General features: G+C 38.6%; 1 protein-coding gene across 6 annotated transcripts in view; it reads right to left on the reverse strand.

Moving 5' to 3' along the window:
• Nmdar2 (glutamate ionotropic receptor NMDA type subunit 2) overlaps positions 1-20,996 on the reverse strand; it is a 212,855-nt gene that overhangs the window by 68,128 nt on the left and 123,731 nt on the right. For 4 of the 6 annotated variants that reach the window (XM_087350245.1, XM_087350247.1, XM_087350244.1 and 1 more), the window contains 3 exons: positions 7,884-8,062; positions 3,589-3,776; positions 405-631 (listed from right to left, as the gene is read on the reverse strand). In XM_087350245.1, the coding sequence (XP_087206371.1) occupies positions 405-631; positions 3,589-3,776; positions 7,884-8,062 (594 nt within the window). Of the gene's footprint in view, positions 1-404; positions 632-3,588; positions 3,777-7,764; positions 8,063-10,287; positions 10,307-20,996 lie in introns of those variants that run through there. The other 2 variants (XM_087350249.1, XM_087350250.1) reach the window with 2 other exon arrangements.

Consider the following 20,996-nt stretch of genomic DNA (forward strand, 5'->3'; position numbering starts at 1 on the left):
CAAAGAAAGATTTCCAGGGATGCTTGCAGGCTTGGCAGCGGCGCTGGGATCGTTGTGTTCACTCCCAGGGGAACTACTTCGAGGGTGATGGATGAATTTAATACCTGAGATAAGTGTACGGGTTTTTATAGGCGCAGTCTGGAAAATTTCCGATCGCACCTCGTATATCAGAGCGATGATAGTGGATGGTGGTAAAACTGAAACACGTACAATTTTGGATTGTAGCGTAATACAGAAAGGGCTACAACTTTTTAAAATTCGTTACCGCCGAAATTTGCTAAATCGACGTCACCGGTAGTAATTTGAACATTGATTGTGTGTATGAAGTAGTGAAAGGAGCACAACGGCCCAGACGAAAATCCACAAGGATCCCGCTGTATAAAGATCATTCTGTATAAACTTACCCAGCATGCCGACAGGGAATGCGAATGGAGTCTGTAGGTTCTCCATGACGCTCTGGGTCACGACCCACACATAGTTCTCCCCTGTGATCTTGTACTCCCGCGCTGCGTTCAGAATGTGTATTGCTTCTTCTCTGGTGGAGTACAGCAGCATGACTCGGGACTCTGAATTCACCAGCTGAATCAGGTCCTTCGTGTCTGTTACTAGCACAGCATTCAGGATCGTGAACCTGATCAAAACATTTCAAAACATCCTCATAACCTATTGAACATATTAGAAAACACCTACAAATATGTGTCTCTAACCTTAAGATATAAGACCGAGATCTGCACCCATATAAAACAGCAGACAAAACAATACCGGCAATAAAACACTTTTAAGACAATTAAGAATTTTACGTGAAAAGAAAATCGATATCGTACAGAGGGCTCTTTTAATAAAACAATGTTTCGGAGAATGTATCTGCCTCCATCATCAGGGATCAACCAAATACTTAGATGACAAGTAAACTGATATTTGGCCCATATATTTTAATAAACACTCCTTAATATCAAAACTTATCAGAATACAATGTTATATATTTCAAAACAACATTGTAGATGGAAGGAGTAAAACGAGGAGCTAGAAGTCGAAATGACAGTTATATCGAGGCGAAACGTACTCGATTGCAGGTGATGAGGTTTCCCTGCAACGGTAATTCCGTATACGGGGGGGGGGGGGGGGGAGAGCAATATGCGGCACGGACACACTAGTAATTATTGCCATTAGCGACCGCCACATTGTTCAATATCTCCCTCGACCCCTGACTTGTATCTGCCGCCTTGACGGACAGACAACGTTTGTTGTGTTCACAGTAGATGAAAATTCTGCCCTGCTGTGAACTTAAACTGTAACTGACACCTTGGATCAGAATCATTCTTGAGAATCTAGTAATCGCTCATCTGGCCTCTTATCGATTACAAATTTCATTGTCATGTTCGCAGCAGCCAGCCACTGGACCCTCCTTTCATCCAATTGAAGCAACTCGACATTCTTGTTACCTTAGATCCAGTTCAAACCTCTTTGAAGACTGATTATATTGGGTGAGATTTCAGGTTATCACAACTTGGAGTATGAAGACAGTCTTCTGGAATGTTGCGCCGTGTAGTCTTCTACACGGCGCAACTACCATCTTCATCCATTATTTTTTTCTTAAAACTGCCGTGGTTTCCAATCCAAGCAAGTTCTCTACTAATACAAAAAATCAGGCCATGCTAGTTTTATTCCATACATTAATTTACCTCTTGGATGCTATACAACGCATGGAGTTGATAAGACGTCTTAAAAGAAGCCAAGAATCTTTCTTGGAAAATAAAATAATTTCCAAAGTCAAACGGTAATATAACTATGATTTACTGATATTTATCTATAAGAGATCGTGGCTTATTTAATGTATTATCGCTTCCTTAGTCGAAAACCACTATATTACTCTGTTTCAACCCTTTCAGGCCGAAGATTACCTAAATACAATTTAATAATTCAGACCGTACCTCAAAGAATACACAACACTTCTCCATTACAAATATAAACTGATTAAATAAATAATCCCTGATTACATCGAGAACCATATGAAACCCATCAATACAAAATACAACCTTGATGATTGTTAAAACAGACGGTAAAAATATTTACTAATGGTCTTTTAATGATTAATGGAGGTCACTAAAAGAGCAGATCACGATACGACTCAAAGTCCATCGTAGAATTTTAAATAATTTCATCTACCAGAGAAAGACAGTGATCTCATAAACCCAGATTCAACTGGAAATTCCAGGTAACGCTGAAGACAGAATTTATGTAGCTAAGCAGGGAAAGGTTATTGGTTGTCAGGGTCTAACAACATCGATCTCTTAGTCCGCCTATCAATTACAGATGCGATTCTTTGCATTTATACCCCTTCATATAAAATGACAGATCATATAACTTTTACTGAGAACTTGTTATTATTCGAACATTTTATTCGGCGTTTCCCGTATAACAGCATATAAACTCACTGAGCTCTGGCTGAGGACAAAAATTCTTGGAATACGTTTCAGTTATCAAGGCAGACAACATCCACGTGCACTCAAAATTTTATTATAATCTCGTTCAGTATATTATAAGCTAAGGCTAAAAGAATTAGTCCTTTCGTCATCATTAAATCCCCCGGATTTAAAGCAACCACAACTAAATATTGTTTCCTGAAAATTTTATTTACAATAAAGTTCTAATTCCTTTTATCGTGTACTCCTGCATATGACAAGCTAACACTTTTATCCTTTCAGCTGCGACATTCTAAGCGCCCATTCACTTTTTTTCGTCCTTCCCCAATCAGAAGGGACTGGCTGTAGCATGTTGCTGCCCTAACAACGGAACCGAGAAATTCCAAGCGGTAGTCATGTTGGCTGTCTGCAGAACGACATGCAGACGGTCCACGTTTTAATCCACAGACATTTTCATTGTTCGAGAGCTTTACAGTGCAGTTTTATTAAGCTCTTACCTATTACATTTCGTGTAATGTCTATGTAATGTACTCCGATAAGAAATATAAATCCACAGAATATTATGAAAGTGAGTAGCAGTAGCCTATTTTAAAATATCATCGGCATTTGCCCGCAGTCATGTAGCCGATTGCTGGGCCAAGATTTGAGCTTGGAAGTTCTCAAATATGAAGCTAAAGTGCTCAACATTCGGCTATGGCGTTCGACCGCTGCGTTACTCTTTCATATGACGTCGTGTGTCAAGTAGGGGCCTTGATGTGGCCCGATACACCATTTATGAAGTCCTATCAAATATTTAGAACCTAATTAGTTGAACACTAATTTTGTATCGTAACAGGCCAGAAGTCGTAGTTCGTAGTAGGTAAACGAGTAGCTATCATGCAGCATGCCATGGGCATATATTAACAGTAATATCAATCCGGTGAACGAAAACGTGGGAACTGCTTTTATGTTCAGTAATCGGGAGGAATCTGTGCGTTCTACGTCCACTAGACGCAAGACGCAAGGGGGTCAGGGGGTTGAGAGGGGTAGCAGATAAAGAAACATACGCTGTCCGTCCACACCGCCCGTTTGTTTTCCATCTAAACGTACAATAGCAACAGTAGACGAAAAGCACAGTTCTGTCCCGGTTACTGTCCTTGTATTGGGTCTGGAAATGCCAACTTACTTGAATCTATCTTGCATGTCTGTGATCCGTTCTCGAACTGCCTGTATGAAGTCGTCGTGCCCTGCTATCTGGCTTGTGACTACAGAAAACTGATGCCACTTGTACCTCTCCAGAATACTCAACATGGCAGCCGTCTGATGCTCTAAAGAAGGTGCCAATTGCAGCTGGAGACTCGACTGGGACGCCCTCTGTAAGAGAAGTTGAAATTATGCAAGACGTTAGAGACCTTCACGCTCTAGGACATTTTTGGTTAGCCTCTTTTGAAAAGTGCCTACTCACAGGATACATTGTACTAGAAAGCGCTCCATACTGATAGTTAATGATAAATACGCTTCGTCAGCAAGAATAACAAAAATATCGAGAAAAAAAATTCGAATTTCCGACAAAGAAAATATGATCGCAAATATCAACCTTTTTCAAAGCTATTATCACATGGCAACCTGACGGAAACTGACTCCGTGGGAGATCTAGAATTAGATGGGAGGACAATATTAAAATGGATATTAAAGGTATATAATACGATGGCGTGGAATGGATTTATCTGGTTCAGGAAAAGGATCAGAGGCGGGTTCTTGTGAATACGGTAATAAACCATTGTTTTTCATAAAAGGCTAGCTGACAGCTTCTCAAGAAAGACTGTCCTCCATGGAATTAGTTAGCTATTATCATGAAACATATCAGGATCATACATCATAATGCGCTAGCGTTGCACCAGTCTTATGTATACGAAAACGTCAGTTTTGAAAAAGAATTATAATAAATTAATATATAATGACGTGAGGTGGTTTCGTAAGTCTCATTAAATTCGCTCTTTTTAGAAGTCGTGAGGTGGAACAGACATAACCAGACATGGAAAAACCGTACGCGATGATATCACATATGGTCTTGTTTTACGTGAATATGCAGGCTAAAAACGAAATTACTGTACTGTATATATTCTGAAACGAATTCAGTTTTGTTGTGCGTTTCGAGGGTTGCTGGCAGAAATGTAATGAGTGTGTCATATTAATTCTGTTCAGCTGCCACGCACATGTGATTACAGCGCTTTGTTACCAGTTGAGGTCAGTGACAGAACGTTTTGTAATTAAAATTGGTTATTAGAAACTCTGACATGAAGTTAAAACATCAGTGATTAAAGCTGTCCGGGCGAATCTCAATATCATATAATTTCAAGCAATCGGAAGTTATATAAGAGTTAATATGCTGATCATTCTTTCAAATGTATTTAGCATATTTAGTTCAAAAGTTAGTATAATTTTGTAGATAAAATCTCACATTCATTAAATTCCATATTACTTATTTCTGATTTCATTATGTGCTTACATAAGATTATTATGTTCACGACAGTATTATCTATAGGAATTTAAAGCACATTACTTAACAGTGAGAATGTGTCTTCTAGAAAATTCCATTATATATTTCTATACTGTGTTATATTGTAGTATGCCTTTACATGCCTATATTCTATGAGCACAAGTTATGTAGTAGATATTAATTTTTTCTCTTTTCTAAAAGAATTTTCACAGGAAATATAAGCCTAATATGTGTGCAGTCACAGCTTCGTAATTTTTCGATGCTTCATCAGGTTCTGACGGTGGAAAATGTTAAAAGTTTTACATGAAGATGGTTCATATTTTCTCTCGCACATTTCCACGATCCGGAACAGATTTAATCTACCTTATTTAGGTTTAAAATAGAACTATTTATATTGGTGTTGTGACAATTAATTCACGATACTTGAAGCCTACTATAAGCTGAAGTGTCTGGAGTCCCTGGAGTTGTGAAACTCAAAAGGCTTCATTACTGTGACAATAATTAAACAAGCCTCACGATGGTGACTTCATTACGAGGAGGAACTTACGTACTAGTGCTTCAGAGAATCACTTTTGTGTTCACGTCACGCATAATAATAATAATTACCGGAATACTCAATACAAAGGTCGCTCCGATGGTACAAGAATTGGTCATGTCATACGGTACAGTCACATCGAAGCAAAATGTTGCCCTAACGTGTGTTATAGATTTCAGAGTACAAACTGATATTACCAAGGAAACAAAATTATTAACAGAATTTTAATCAGGCAAACTTCAATGGAAGAATGCATTTGGGAGACCTAGTCGTTGATGTGAGGATGATGATAATATGGATAATAATCCAACTGGAATCACATGGCTCAGTAAAACACCAATAACCGGATGTAAATGGTAATGGTGTGATTTTATAAAATATAAAAGGTTAATTAAAATTTATCATAATTGTGAACAATTCGGTGTTGTAGTTTCTAAATACGTCTCATATTCGGGACATTCCCTTGACAAATATCGACCAAAATTCAACAACCCAGAAGATAGAAATCTTCAACGATAAAAAATATTTTTAAATAGTAGCAACAACAAAGGGGATTTTAAATTAAATGTAATGGAAGATAAAACGGGATACCTTCTGAGTAAAGGAGGGATGAGAAGGAAAAGCTGATACAAAGAAAGAAGAGACGAGACGAATATTGATATGACCAGCAGATACTTTGCACAGGAACAGTTTGTAGTATTGGTAAAAGGGATAGAAAACAAAGAAGGTGAGACGAGGGTAAAGAAGATTGATGCCTTAAGCGGCTGCACGTAATTGGTCAAGACTAGAGCCTGTGACCAGTCCACCGGCAGCAAGACATAAATGACTGGCACTACAGGGATGACCAATCTTCCTTATATTAAAGAACAAGCACTCATGGAAAGGCAGGTCTGAGGTTCTCACGGCGCTGAATATGCCGATGTTGTTCTTCTGGGTTGTGACGCCGCGTGGAAATCAGTCCTGAAGCGGAAACAGTATGTTCCTCAAAAATCCACACGACGTCACAACCCAAACAACATCGTCATCTTCACCGCCGTGAGATTTATCCTGTGTGTGGACCAGCAAATGAATTTGGGGGGTTCTAGTCAAAATCAGGGGGATAATATTAAAATTAGCCAAAAAAGACGTGAACTGGATTCGTATATCTGTAGATGCGGAGTAATGGCGGAATTTTGTGAAGACAGTAATGAATCTTCGTATTACATAAACGGTGGGGAATTTCTTGAGTCTGAGGGTCTGTTAACTTCTCGAAGTTTGTTCTAGAACAAGTTTATTTTCTTACACATTTTTCTTCAAATACTTTCAACTCTGACCTTGACAATCAGAGCCCGGACACTACTGGAATATTTTAGGTAAAGCCTTTTGGTTATCCCTACATACTCCGAGTCTCCGCTATCGGCAGCTGGAAAACAAACATTTATTTATTTCTACCCCTTCGTTCCATTGCCTTAGTTTGTGATTAATGGCGTCGGTGCGACAGTACTGATGATTCTATATATTTTGTTCTGTACCATGCTGTTTTCGGTGCAGAAAACAGAACCATCTATTAAACTGTTTCTGAAAATATAAGAGAAATATTTGTGGTAGATGTTTATCTGACCACGAAACATCACACTTCGTTCCTAGTTACGGGACAGCGAATAAGGAAGAAATTTATTGTTTCAAACGCCAGCAAAACTTAACTGCAAAATATTTATGGAAACAGAGACGTTTACTTCGGCTTTCGGGAATCAGCCGCGTCGGATGTTCAAAATTGTATAACTTTTAGGTAAACACTGCAATTAACATTTTCAGGCTGACGATCTCCAAGAATGTCGAAATTGTACATTGAGCACCTTTCCCGATAACCTAAGGACAAGGCAAAAACATGGCCCGCGGTACTGATCCAAAACCGACTATCACCACAGGTTTATAAACCCATGTTATATTTCTGCAAGACAGATGTTAATATTATCCTCCCACATGGGCTACGTCTAAGGGGATCTTGCCTTCAGTTATTGCGACTAAAATATAAAATATAGGCCTATTTATCATATAACATGTATCATGCGTCCTATATTCCCCACCCAGCTCACCTCCAAATTGTATCATCCTCGTAAACACTAAATGTTGTTTATTTCTTATACTGACAAATTTCATTTTACATAAATAAAATCATTTGGCAAACTGTCGATTTATGTTTTCTGTATTGTGACGCCATGTAGCCTTGTAGGTAGTTACTAACGTTTCAGAGGAACATACTGCCTCCATCGTCGTCGGTAAATACCTACCAGACTACACACTGTAACATCCCATAAGACAGTGGTTATGAGAACCTGAAATCTTACCTCCGTTCTATGAGATCCTACAGAGGTAAATTCGGGTAAGGCCACCAAAACACTTGGAAATCCTACAACCTCCGAAGTGTGCAAAAGAATTTAAGGCAAAGCAATTGTTCACGTCTTACCCGTTCTAGACCCGAGTTGTCGGCGTTCCACGCAATGACCGGAATACCCAGATAGCCAGCGAGTTGTAGGAAATATTGCGCAGACGCAGTGCTCCTTCCATATTTCTCGTAGTTCATCAGATACAAGATGGCCGAAACATTCACCGAGAGGAACTCTTGGCACAATGAGTTCAAAATGTCTGTAACAAAAGAGAACATTAAAAGTAGCTCGCATGATCAAATGCCTACAAGAATATTAACTGTAAACAAAATTAGTGATAAGTAACTAAGAAACCAATTAAATAACTCTAAGGAGCAGAGTCCTATGTAGCGTCTTCTCCTGAAGCCAATTCCGAAATTATTCTTGAAATTAAACAATTCACTCAGCGCAAAATTCCAGGATAAATGACATTACACAAGAGTCATTATCGGCTCAGCCTGTACTTAAATCAGTACTTCAGAATCTACCCAGTCACATTAACAACTGCTTCTAGAAGTGGAAAGGCATCGGGAAATGTTTCCGTTCAACCGCATTAATTAGAAAACCAACTGTCGTAATTTCATAAATCCGTTGATAATGTTCAAAATTGAGCCGTTGATTAAATTTATTTACAGCACAATGGAGTACTGCAATATGAAGAGGCGTGTTTTCACCAGTAAACCGAAGCCACCACTAGTAGCTCAATTTAGACGTGATGTGATGACGTCAAGAATACTTGTTCTATACGTTTTATGTAATTGTTGACTGTAGCGCCCGCGGTAATGCCGATAACTGACCCAGTTTCTCCCTACAGATGGTTACCACCAGCCTTTTAATTAACATTAACTATCGAATTAATACGTCACAAAAACAACCGATATGTTTCGAATTAGTAGTGTAGTTCCATAAAACAAAACCATGTTACACATTCCTACTGTACCGTACGGGCTCTTGTGAACATGGTAATGAACCTTCAGTTTAAAATGGTGGGAATTTATTAGCCAACTGACCGACTGCCAGCTTCTCAAAACTCTTCTTTGTGGAGTTACGTAATTAATTAAAAGGTAATGGTAAATTATCCCTCTATAGAGGAGAAGGGGCGTAGCTCCTCAAATTCTTAACTTCAGTGCTAGATCCAGACCAGTTATCAGTTTTAGGTCCTGACAGCTTCAACTCAGGTAAAAGAAGGAAGTACAGGCGATTCGGTAGGCCCAGAGTCTGTATGGATGTGGTGGAAAAGATAAAAACTCTGGCCCTCCCAGGAACGGACCACGGTCGTGCAGCACCACAGCCTAGTCACGCTGGTGCTATCGTTAATTTCACAGTCATAAACACTGGTAATTCACACATTAATTATTTATGAGAATCAGTGATACTGACTCTATAATATGTCTAATTTTATCATGATACGGACGGAAGACTACATTTACCTACCTCAGACGAAGAAAGCTGGAGGAAACCAACTACCGAAACGTCATGTGGGTTAGGTAAAATATATTTCACGCAATGGGTGATATCTAATTAACAATGTTATATTAGCTTACCATATTTTATTTAAAGAAAATTCAAAAATGAACTATTTCTGTTATTTATCACAAATAAGTTAACAGAAATTTACCATGAAGTGTCCTTCAGTTGATGGCATTTCTACCACAACAAAAGCGACACTATTTCACATACCATATGGAACTAATGAGTGGTTAATAAAACAACAAGAAACAACAAAGGTTCCACTCTATTCTGCAAATAAATTTCACAACTCTTTGGTAGGTAAAGTGTTAATTACCGAGTTGCCCACGAAATTAATTTTAACTGTTGAATTAACCCACATTCGCACACATCAGCATTTCCAGTCTGCACACTCCCTTCGCGGCTGGTCACTCAATCTGCCGCAGTCAGTTCACAAAGGGCATGGTACCTCATCACTCACTTCAAGAGCCCTCCAGTAAATTGGCTGTTCCATTGAGGCCGACACACTGCTCTACAATAAAGTCTAAGAGGGTGGCAAGCGGAGCTATGGGACCCACAAAGACGTCACAACACCCAAGTATATGAGACGCGGGACTATTTGGTGATACAGTCCTGTCGGCGGGTTAGACAGTGTACCGGACCACATACTTCATTGAAAAACCACAGGCAGAAGTTGTAAACCAAATTGCTCCGCCATGACGTTTAATACAGCCTATGAATTATCTGAGGTGGTATTATTGTTATCATTATTACTATAACAACATCTCTACTTTACGACAGAAGTAAATAAATACCTCCCCCTTCCTCTGCCCGCAATTTGTAGTATAGTTATTCATTTATTTATTTTGTTTTCACTTTTTGTTTTATAATATCCAGTGGTATAAAGTATTACCAGTAAAATGTACATAAAATCATAAAAAGCACCATGTTTTTCGATCTGCTAGTAGTGGAGCACGTGACTTCCAAGGAACTTACTTAACTCTCGTGAACTCTTCTTCAGGTTACTCTCTGTCATAAAAACTAAGTGAAGCAGAAACCTCCTACTTTCCGATATGGGGAGCCAATATACATCTGTACGATCATAGGTTGCAACTAACTGTCCAACAACCAACCAACACCCCCCTCCCCCACAACTTTTCAATGGGCTATCCAGGTTTCAATTCTGTGTAGAAAACCAATACTGGATTTTACTTTCACTAAACAGGCAGGGTGGAGCGAGGGGCAAGGAAGTTCCCATGACAATCACAATGGGCTAGCGGACAGGGGAAATGCGTGTAGAAAATTGGAACAGAGGTGAGATGAAAAATGTTACAACCACTATGATACCTGAATCACCAATTTTCTCGTTACAGTGCGGATGTATCTGAATACGATGTTGTCTTGTAACTGAAACCTTCATTTTTATGAATTACTGTTTAATTTTGTGATAAATCCTCGCCCTGATGATGGAGGCAGCAAGTACCTCTTAAATATCCGTAAATTTCTACCAGACTACACAGCGTAACATCCAAGAAGACAGCCATGTTTACACTCTTCGTTTCATTTAGCTAGAACTTGTTTTATACATACCCAATTGTTAACAAACTGGCAGCACGCCACTGAACGTAGTCTCCACGACCCCTATACGTCTTGTTGGTACGGTGCTTAGATAGAGAAGTTTACCTTTCCACTTTATGTTCAGTTACTTTTTTCAAAAATGTGTCTTATTAGGATTTAATAGTCACATTCGAAGATTATTGACTACAATGTGGTTAGCAGATATAAGCCATTTTTCCATTAACTGAAGCTCTCGAATCGTTCCGCACTGGATGCTGCGTTCGACCACAGCAGAGGAAAGTCGTAATTACAGGTTTTCTAATGTGATTAAAAGAGCCTCGAAGACTTCACATCCTCTGGTAGATGAAGACATTATCTGAACGACGTACTGTTTTTGTGTGCTCGCTTTGCAAGAACAGAACAACTCTGCAGATGCAGCTGCTAGTAATGATGATGACCATGAAGGACTCACACTCGGACAGCTTCACGGATTAGAATAATCCAGGGTTTCGATTTTCATCATAAACCAAGTACAAGAGTTGGTTAAATACGAGTCCTGAAATCTGGAATGGTCTATAGCGTCGTCATGATGAATCCACCAAACATCTCCTAATTCATACCAACTCTTCTTCGTGAACTTCAAACGCATGTATATATGCGCATATAATCCGATAAAGGAGGACACGTGCAATATTAGTGAGAGAATCTGAAGAGAAAAGACAGCTTGGGGCACTACAGCGCAGACTGGGAGATAATATTAAAATGGACCTTAAATAATATTTGGGTGTGTAATGGATTAGAATGTCTCAAGATGGATTTCAGCGGCTGGCTCTGACGAATGATTAATATAGCCTTGCACAAAGTTTCGGGAGTTGGTTGTACTGCCAACTTCAGGGGATTCTTTTTCATTAGGTGCAGAATACGTTATAGTAGTTATTGTACAGTATTCAGTTTATTATAACAAGCAAAGAGACTTAATCGGAGTAGAATATAAACAATATACAATATTTGTTTAAAATATTATGCTTCATTTCTGTAAAATACGTTGTTGTTTCAATGTTACTTATGGCCTGAAAATAAGTAACTGCATTCAAACATGTAGCCATCAATAGATTACAAGGCGTTAAGCCGTCCACACTGAACGAAAAAAAGGGAAAAAAACAAACAAACTAAAGAACCACCAGTATAATGACAATCAATCAACTGAACAGGCTCCCAAACGTCGTGTGTATCAAATACACCTCATTTAATAGCAAATGCTGACCATAACAATTTCCAATTGTAATAATGCCCTGTTACGATCCCTTTACGATCAATTGTTATATCATGAGTATCTGAACGCGTTACAGACCTCCTTCCATGTGGTCAACATTTGAGAATTCCTTTCAGGTACAAATCAGCGATCTTTATACGTCGTTTTCGTTCAGTTTGCTTTCTCCGCTGCGAAATCACAGATGCGTGGGGGAACAGAATCAGGATAAAACCACGTCATACAAATTTCATGTGGAAGTTGCACTCTTACATCGATATTCCAGCACATGTAAAACACCTCCAGGGCAAAGTTTACAGCAGTGAGGCCACCTACTCGACAGGGGATTGCCTATTTTACTGCAAAATAGTTTCACTTGTAGAACCTGTTTGAGAAGGATTTCCTTTGACACAACAGTTCCTTCGCTGAGTCTTGTCTTATATCCATTGTACCCCAATTAAACACAGCTTGGCATTTTTATACTTATATTTTGTCTAGAAACTCTGTATGAAAGAAAATAGATAATACAAATATAATTTTCGTGGTTTTATAACTATACTTTATCGATGTTGATGTACAATTATTGCAAATAAGATACAGCTGATCTGTCTCTTCGCATGTTAAAGATCCCGGTATGAAATCTCGGCGAGGCCGCCAGTTATCCTGACTGAGGTTTTTCGTCTTTTCTCTCAGTTCCTTCCCGGAAATGTCGGGTCAGTAGCTTAAGTTAGCTCACGACCGATTCCTTGCATATTCTTATCAATCATTAATCGTAATATTACTCGACGCAGTTCAATATCTAAAGGACGTCCCAAAAATACGCACAGATAAATTCAACGAATACAATAAAAACATTTTAAAAAACTAAATCATTACATACGTCAGCATTGGTACTTAGTACATCAGCGAATCTGGTGTAGGTGTTCAAAGTGACCACCGTTAGCTTCGTGGCATAGTTGACAGCGGTGAGCAAAGTTACTGATGTGTACGCAACATTTTTGAGACACTAATCGGCAGAAAAGATATCTGATTTTACTTCTGGGTTGTAGATGGTTATAAACGTTTCGTAGGAACGTATCGCATACATTCTCAGGATGGAAGACACCTGAAGATGGACGGGATACTTTCTTCAGAAGAGTTAGTATCATCCTAAAAGACTACGAAGCGACACACACCATAGGACCAGAAGTTTAAAGGACCAAAGCACAGAAATGTGGATGACATTAAAATGCATCTTAGGTAAATAGGGTGTGGCTTGAATTAATCTGACTTATGATAGGTACTGTTGGCAGGCTACTGTGCCCTCGGAATAAAACCTTCCGGCTACAAAAATGTCGGGGAATGTCTTGACTAGCTCGGTGTCTTATTAGCTTCTCAAGAAGGAATTAGTTAAGTCCCCAGGATAATATTTGAAAACTAAGTAGCGCTCATTACGCCGCTAAGTTCGTTCGGAGTTCTTATACGGTCTGACACTAAGTCCGGCGTATGGACCACAGATTATGTGGGCTGTTTGCAGGCGGTAGCAGGTGAAATCAATGCCGCCAGTACTGGCGAGGAGCCAGTTGTTCCCTGGCCAAAGCGGTGTCCCCGGCGTCGCGACGATGGAACTGCAGCACCCTTCCGTCCATTTCCTTATCAATCGATATGTCTAGATTCTCTTCACTTCACTCTAAGTACTGTTAATTAACCATCTCTCTAACTTATTTCCAATATTAGAGCCCTCTTTTATTTCTCGTAATTTGGGCTATGTTCTGCCAGTTCTCTTTTCATTCTATTTCCTTTTCGGTATTTCAGAAAACGCTGCACTTAGGATTATTCTCAGAAAAATAAAAAATTCCGGGTCAGGGATGCCTCTTAGAACATCCAGATGTAGATGTAAGGATCTTAGGGTTATTGGGTGTAAGATTGTGAAATGGATTCACGTAGCTCAGGATAAGCAAAGGGATCTTGTGGACCCTAAAATTCCATAAAAGAAGGGGGATATCTTCACTAGACGGCTATAAGGCTATTAGCACTTAAAGAAGGACTGTGCTTCATGAACTAAGTCGTTGGTTAATGGATTACCTAAAGAGACAAAATGTTTACGACCGTACAAAAGAACGATGAATTCCTGGCTTGATACGACGGCGACATGCATTTCCGGATCCAGTGAACAGGAGAAGCAATACGAAATGCCAATATTCTCTTTCTCGCTTAACGCTCCGTCAGCTTCCTTCCACAAGGATTAACGTGATGGCAGTGACGTTCATGCGAGAACACAATCGATTGTTGGCTCGGAGCAAAACGTGCTATTTATTGGCTTACCTTCCTATGCTTTTCTCGGATCCTGTAAGTTTATAATTCATCCACAAGCCAAGCTGTTTGTAATGGATAATGATCGGAAAGAAAGCTTGACAGATCTGTGTCAAGTAACTATAGACAAGTAACCTAAATTAGGAGGAATTTCATATTCCTTCGACCCTGCAACTTAAGTATTTCAGCAAACGGCATTATGCATGGGCCAAGACAGATTAGTCAATGAAGTGACTGTTCTCGATGACCAGGGTTGGATTTCCGAGAGAACAATGATTTCTGTCTTTGTCACTACTTAAAGCAAGCTTTCAGCATCAGCCTCCCACCCAATGGGTACTTGAGACTCTTTTCCTGGGTTTAAGAAGGCGAAGCTTTAATTTTGCAATCACCTCCAACCAACACACAGGTTAGGAATGAGTGGAGTATACCTCCACTTCCCACATATGTTAGGCTATTTAAGCACAAAGAAAACGCTACCTTTGATAGATTTCAGGCTGTGGCAGCGGCGAGTATATGACTGTCTTCTTAGATGCTCCACCGTGTAAAAGTCTGATAGTAGATTATCGCCATGATGATGGTGGCAGTAAACACTTCTGTAACTCGAGTGAAGTGTGTTAAAGTGAGAGGGAATCGGACTGGAGTCATCTCATTAAGACTAATCTTTTTTCTATAACAGTGTGATCTGAGTGCAGCCTCCTACAAGTGCACACCTTGCTGAAAGTCGCTTGTGGGCGAACAAGCGATTAGAATCGATATTCTGTCCTCACAAATGTAATGGTTACACAAGTTCGTATTTCTTTGGTACAGTTTGAATGCTGGGAATTAAATAAAGATTCCTTAAATAGTGTTCTAATAATAAGCTAACCAGATGAATTGGATATCAGAAAGCAAGCAGAAATAATAAAATATATAAAAGGAAAATAAAATAGAATAATATGAATAAAGTACTTAATTAGTAGGCTAAATGAATGAATCAGAGTGAACTAATAGCTTACAAACATAACCTGACAACAAAAATACTAAACAAATGAAGTTCAAAAGAGGATATGTAATTAAAGAAATTAAACTCTGTATACTCGTACACTATTTTACATATCCATAATGAGGTATGTAATTCTGGTGTATTAAAAAGTGTGATCTCTCGAGAGTAGCATTACCTTGTTCACATCATGTATCGCATTCAGTGGTTTTTAGTTAAAAGCAAATTGTACGTTTGAAGTTTGGTAATCCATAAACATAATCGATTTACACACAACATGTAGCTCTTATCGTCGAAATAGTGTGAATGCAGACACGTTACCCCCAGCGGAGTGGAGATACTTGGGAATGTAATGAATTACATGGAGAATGTATGCAGCTATTGATATTTTAATCCGGTATCATGGGATTAAAATTTCGTCAGCATTAAATCCTTTCGCCTTTTTGTATCCCCCCCCCCACACACACAGAGTAAGTATATGGGAATTTATATTAACTATGAAAAACGGATATTACAACTTTAATCGCGTTTCAAGAGTCCGTGAGTTCGAAGCTTCGTTTTTTCACGGTTGTTCCATCTATGAGTATATTCGAACGGTGTTCTAGAGCCTAAAATCCCAGATTTATTTTGTTAATTTTATCGTTGATACAAACTGAAATAAAATCCTAAAAACCGTGTGTTCATTGGCGTGGTAATTAATGAAACAAAACATCGAATTACTAATCATTAGGGTAGACATTTAAATAACGCACTATACATATTTTATGAATAAACAGACAAATAAAATAGAGCACATAATACAAGATTAAGGGTAGGATAAATTTAGAAAGACAAATGAAGACATGACAAAGTACAATTTCTAATACCTGAAGGAACTGAGGGTATTTGGACTTAACGTAGGACTAAAGGAAAGACAGAAAAATTGCATACAGAAGCCTTTATAATTCGTACCATCAGGCTGGTGACGTCAATAAGGATTTATATATGTGGACATGTAACACGCATAGGATAAATAGAATTCGTACAATATTTTCTTGTTGAAAATATGAATAGAATCATAGGCATACACGGGAGAATAATTTTGAAACAGATTTTTAAATAGATACGGTATAAGAATTCAAAATGAATTCGTCTGATCCAAGGCACTGCCCTAATAACGGAGGCAGTATGACCTCTGAAACGTTGGTGGAAATCTACCAGACTACACGGCGCAATAACCCAGAAGACAGAAAACTTAAGACTCACCGCTGTGAAAACCTCAAATCCCACAAGAATAATGTAAGTCGACCACCATTCGGAGTCTTCTTAAATTGAGCTTCTGAGTAGTTAAAACGAGATGAGCGTTGACAGAGCAGGATAATATAGTTTGATATATTGAGATAAATTGAAAGTGGAAGGAAGAGAATCAATCAGGCTTCTGACTGTCAGCTGGATAATGTTTGTAGGTTATGGTCGGTTTCACTTATGTCGCGTGTATTGGTCCACGCTGTATGATGTGTTCAGAGGCTCGAGAGACGCAGTCAGCCAGTCAGCCAGCCAGTCAGCAACATTCACTGCACCTGACACAACCTGCCCTTTATGTCTCCACATGAACGAGTCGCACATTAAGAGGACACACATCTTCTAATAATATCCAATATAAATCAATAAAATCTTCTCGGGCAATCAGCCGCGTTAACTGGTTACCGTAGTGAACCGACGTTTCGGGAACAAACTCTGTCACCATCTTCAGGGTTCTGATATGACTGGATCCTCGGAAGTCGCCGAAACGTCGGTTCACTACGGTAACCAGTTAACGCGGCTGATTGCCCGAGAAGATTTTATTGATTGCACTCGCCGCGAAAGTCTCAAATCCAATATAAATGTTTCATTTTTCCTCAACTATTAATTTAAAATATCAATACAATATCCGAAAATGTCTGTTTCAAAATTTCTTTATGTCACGTATACTATTACGACTAGTTATAGCCTACTGCTGTTACCAGAAGTAACACAATGGCTGCAACGACCCCTAGTACTATTATTAATATCACGTATTATTGCTACCACTGATGTCATTATGGGGCCCTATTACACTATGGAGCAGAGTCCTTGACAAGACAGTAGTCGCTCAAGTTCTAAAAAAAATCGACTTTTATGGAATCATAAAAATCACCCCCGTGTTTACATAAGCTCCGGACCTTCTCCTGCGTCAGATAAATCCAATGTACACCTTAACATTATATTACTTTAATACCATTTTCATTCATACAGGTCCTTCAAATTACCCCTTCCCTTCAAATTTTCCGTCTAAAATGTATCACCTTCTCTCTCTCGCGTGTGTGCTATATCACCCGAACATTTCATCCTCCTTAATTTTATAGTAAAAGAAAAACAACCAAGAGTATGAATTATGAGGCAAGTGTGAGAAATATAAAATTTAAATAGAATCTGAGTCGAAATACTGGAAGGGGGCCTTAAACTTGGGGAAACCTAGACGTAGATTGAAATTTTATAATAAAATAATGTTTCTGAAACACGATAAACCTAGACGGATTTAAATCATCTGATTCAAATCAACGACCAGCGGCAACTGCTTTGAATACGGTAATGAACCGTTTCGTGTCTGAAATGCGTGACTGTTGGTTTCTCAAAGATTCTTCTTCATGAAATTAGTCGCAAATAAACAAAAAGCATGGTTTAGTACAAGTCTATTCTTATGTTTTTAAAAGGCATGTTGATTTGTACAGAACACTCTCATGTAAAATAACTGGTTACTCTTTATCTGCCCATATACATGCTGTTACTGACAGATTTTGTAGATTTTGTGGGACTAGTACGAAATTAGGTTAGATTAGGTTAAATTAGGTTAGATTAGTACTTCGACAGATTGCACATTGTGTTTCTAGCATTATACAAGGAAAAACGGCAACTTCTTAGAATATTTGTCTTCAAGGTTGAATATTTCCTATAAATGTTGTTGCTGTACATAAAATAAATATTTCGATATTTAATATGATATTAAAACATAAATTGTTGACAGTGAGCAGGTCTTGCTTGCAGTCTCTAAATACGGAACATGAATAATTCGTTTTGAATTTACGCAGCTGGCTGACACATATCTGAGGGATAACGCACGTTCAGTGGCTTAAAAGAACTTCGTATCAAAGTACATATGAGAACAAAGTTGGCGTCATGTCTGAAGTCACTAAATTCATTATAAAAGGTTTAGAGACAAACTAGTTAAAAATTCTTCTGACAGCTGAATCTGAACAGGAAATAACGGCATGTCAGACTCTGTTTCTAAAACGTCAAGATACCAGTTACTGACTTCTACACATGCTTCCGAACTAATTACTTTTTATGCGCTACTTAACTAGATTTCGATAACAATTTCAGTTAACGACTTTTTCCATGACACCGTCGATATATAACTATCGAAAAGTTTCAATCATTCTTTTGCTACTTCATCGTGTTTAAACTTGGATTAACTGCAACAAAATGCAAATAAAATTATAACGATAAATTGAACAAAATTTTTCCTCCAGTCTCGCTAGTGACGTAATCTGACCTAGTTGGACTACCACCAAATACCTTGCGCACTGCGCTATGCTAACCTTCCAGGTAAACCGCTCCTGGAGTAATTATTGCTATTATTACAGTCAGTTTGACATCAGGGTCAACACAACAAGGCCCAAAAAACCTCTCATATAAAACAGTCTGTGCAACAAAATATTATGTAGCTGCCATGTAATACAGACGTAGGACAGGATAAGACTGCAGCAGAGAAGAAAAGTACGGATTTCCGCGCACCACTGGACAGTATCGGAATAAAGATTAATGATATCAGGGTATAGAATGAATCATAATATAAAGTAATTCAGAAGTCCCTGTGCTGCACGTCTGAGAACAAGTGCTGGAAGTAATTTGAAAGAGTCCCTGTCGCGCGTGACGTATGACAAAACACGTGCGCCACCCCCAGCATGTGTGCACAAGGACTTGTGGATCACTTCGCACTTCCAACACTTGTTCTTAAAGGTGCACGGGGGACTTTTGAATCACCTTATATTATAAAATACTCCATATCCTGATAACGAGACATCTACTTGGCTCTTACAGCGTTTATTTCCATAAAACTCCAAGTCTTATAAGATTTCATATGTGTGGCAGTTTATTATGGTTGACTATAAAAGAAAAGAAATAATAAGGTTACATTTATGGTATTTTATTATTCTTAGCATGTCCAAGTGTTCTATAATGTGTCTCGTAAATATGCATCACGGTTATATTAAGTAACAGTCATAAACCAAACGTTTTAAATAAGGACAAAGAACGCTTAAAACGACTCTACAAAAAAGTACTTTTCTGTCCTTGTCATTTTCTCACGTTAAAAATATGTTAATATTATCCGATTATGAACTCTATCAGGTTAGTGTAATGGTAACGATTTCTACTTGTGGTTTTTCAGGTTCTCACGGCTGCGAGAATGAAGATTACAGCCCTCTCAGACGAGACTGAATAGCACAATATCCCAGAAGGCCTAGAAATTGCGCTAAATCGGTTGTCACGGGAGAAGCAGTGGATCTGCTACTGTTTAATTTTTGTTCTGTAGTTGGCTGCTTCTTAAATGGCACACCCTGTTTTCATGGATATTTTCCATGGTCCAGTTTTCCTCACACATAGCTTTTCGATAATTTAATCTGCTCCAGCTATCGAGTACAAGATGGAAGAAACTCCCTACTCAGCCAATTTAGACCGAGCTAGTCTCAATCACTGGACCACAGACAATGAATAATACTCATAATAATAATATAATAATTGTTTGCTTAGTCCCTTGGTCTTTTTATCTGATACTTTCTCTAGTCAATCTTCGCCTTTAACACTTTTTATGAATAACACTGATTAAGGTAATTGTTATATTAGTTCATTTGTACTGCTTCTGAAAACAGGAAACAGGAATAAGGCGTCAGGTCTTTTACAGACAAGCTACTTACTGTTTCTAAGGCAGTTAATGGCTGGCGTGTGCAAGATTCAGTCAGTCGACTCACAATGACTCAAAGCTGATACATGCGGTGTCTTAGCTTGCGATATCCAGTCATATTCTATTTGCATCCTACACAAGCAATCATCACAGCGAGAACTAGAGACAGACTCGAAGATTAAACAGAAGTCATATTATTCAATAACAGACGATGCTGAGAGAGTACACGGTTTTTTTGAAGTGTTATTCTAAATGATTAAGTTAGACATACGATAACATGATCTACGTGCTTGGAAATGCAGAAGGCAGTACCACTGATGAATATCGCTGTCTCTAAGCCTTGCTGGCTGGAGCCGGAAAGCGATGTATTTCACTTGATCGGTTCTGCTGTGTTCCAGTGTTTTAGTAACACTGAATCATGAAGGTAAATTTTCTTCGAAGTGTTAGCTGGACTAACATGGTTAACACAAACAATCCGCATCTGGTTGTAGTTACAAGTATATTCTTTGTAATATTCAACAACGTTGGTAAGATTTGAGATTTGAGGTTCTGGAGGCATGGCATTGAATATATCGATGGCAGTCAAAAAAATTTAACATTAATTATCCTACAATTTACTGCTTGTACATCCCGAAAAAATTTGTTTCACTGCGACACTGTTATTCGCA

Source organism: Zootermopsis nevadensis, unplaced genomic scaffold, assembly GCF_977971745.1.
Source record: "Zootermopsis nevadensis isolate Lab colony 2312 unplaced genomic scaffold, Znev_1.0 Znev_ptg000017l, whole genome shotgun sequence".
NCBI classification, from domain to species: Eukaryota; Metazoa; Arthropoda; class Insecta; order Blattodea; family Termopsidae; genus Zootermopsis; species Zootermopsis nevadensis.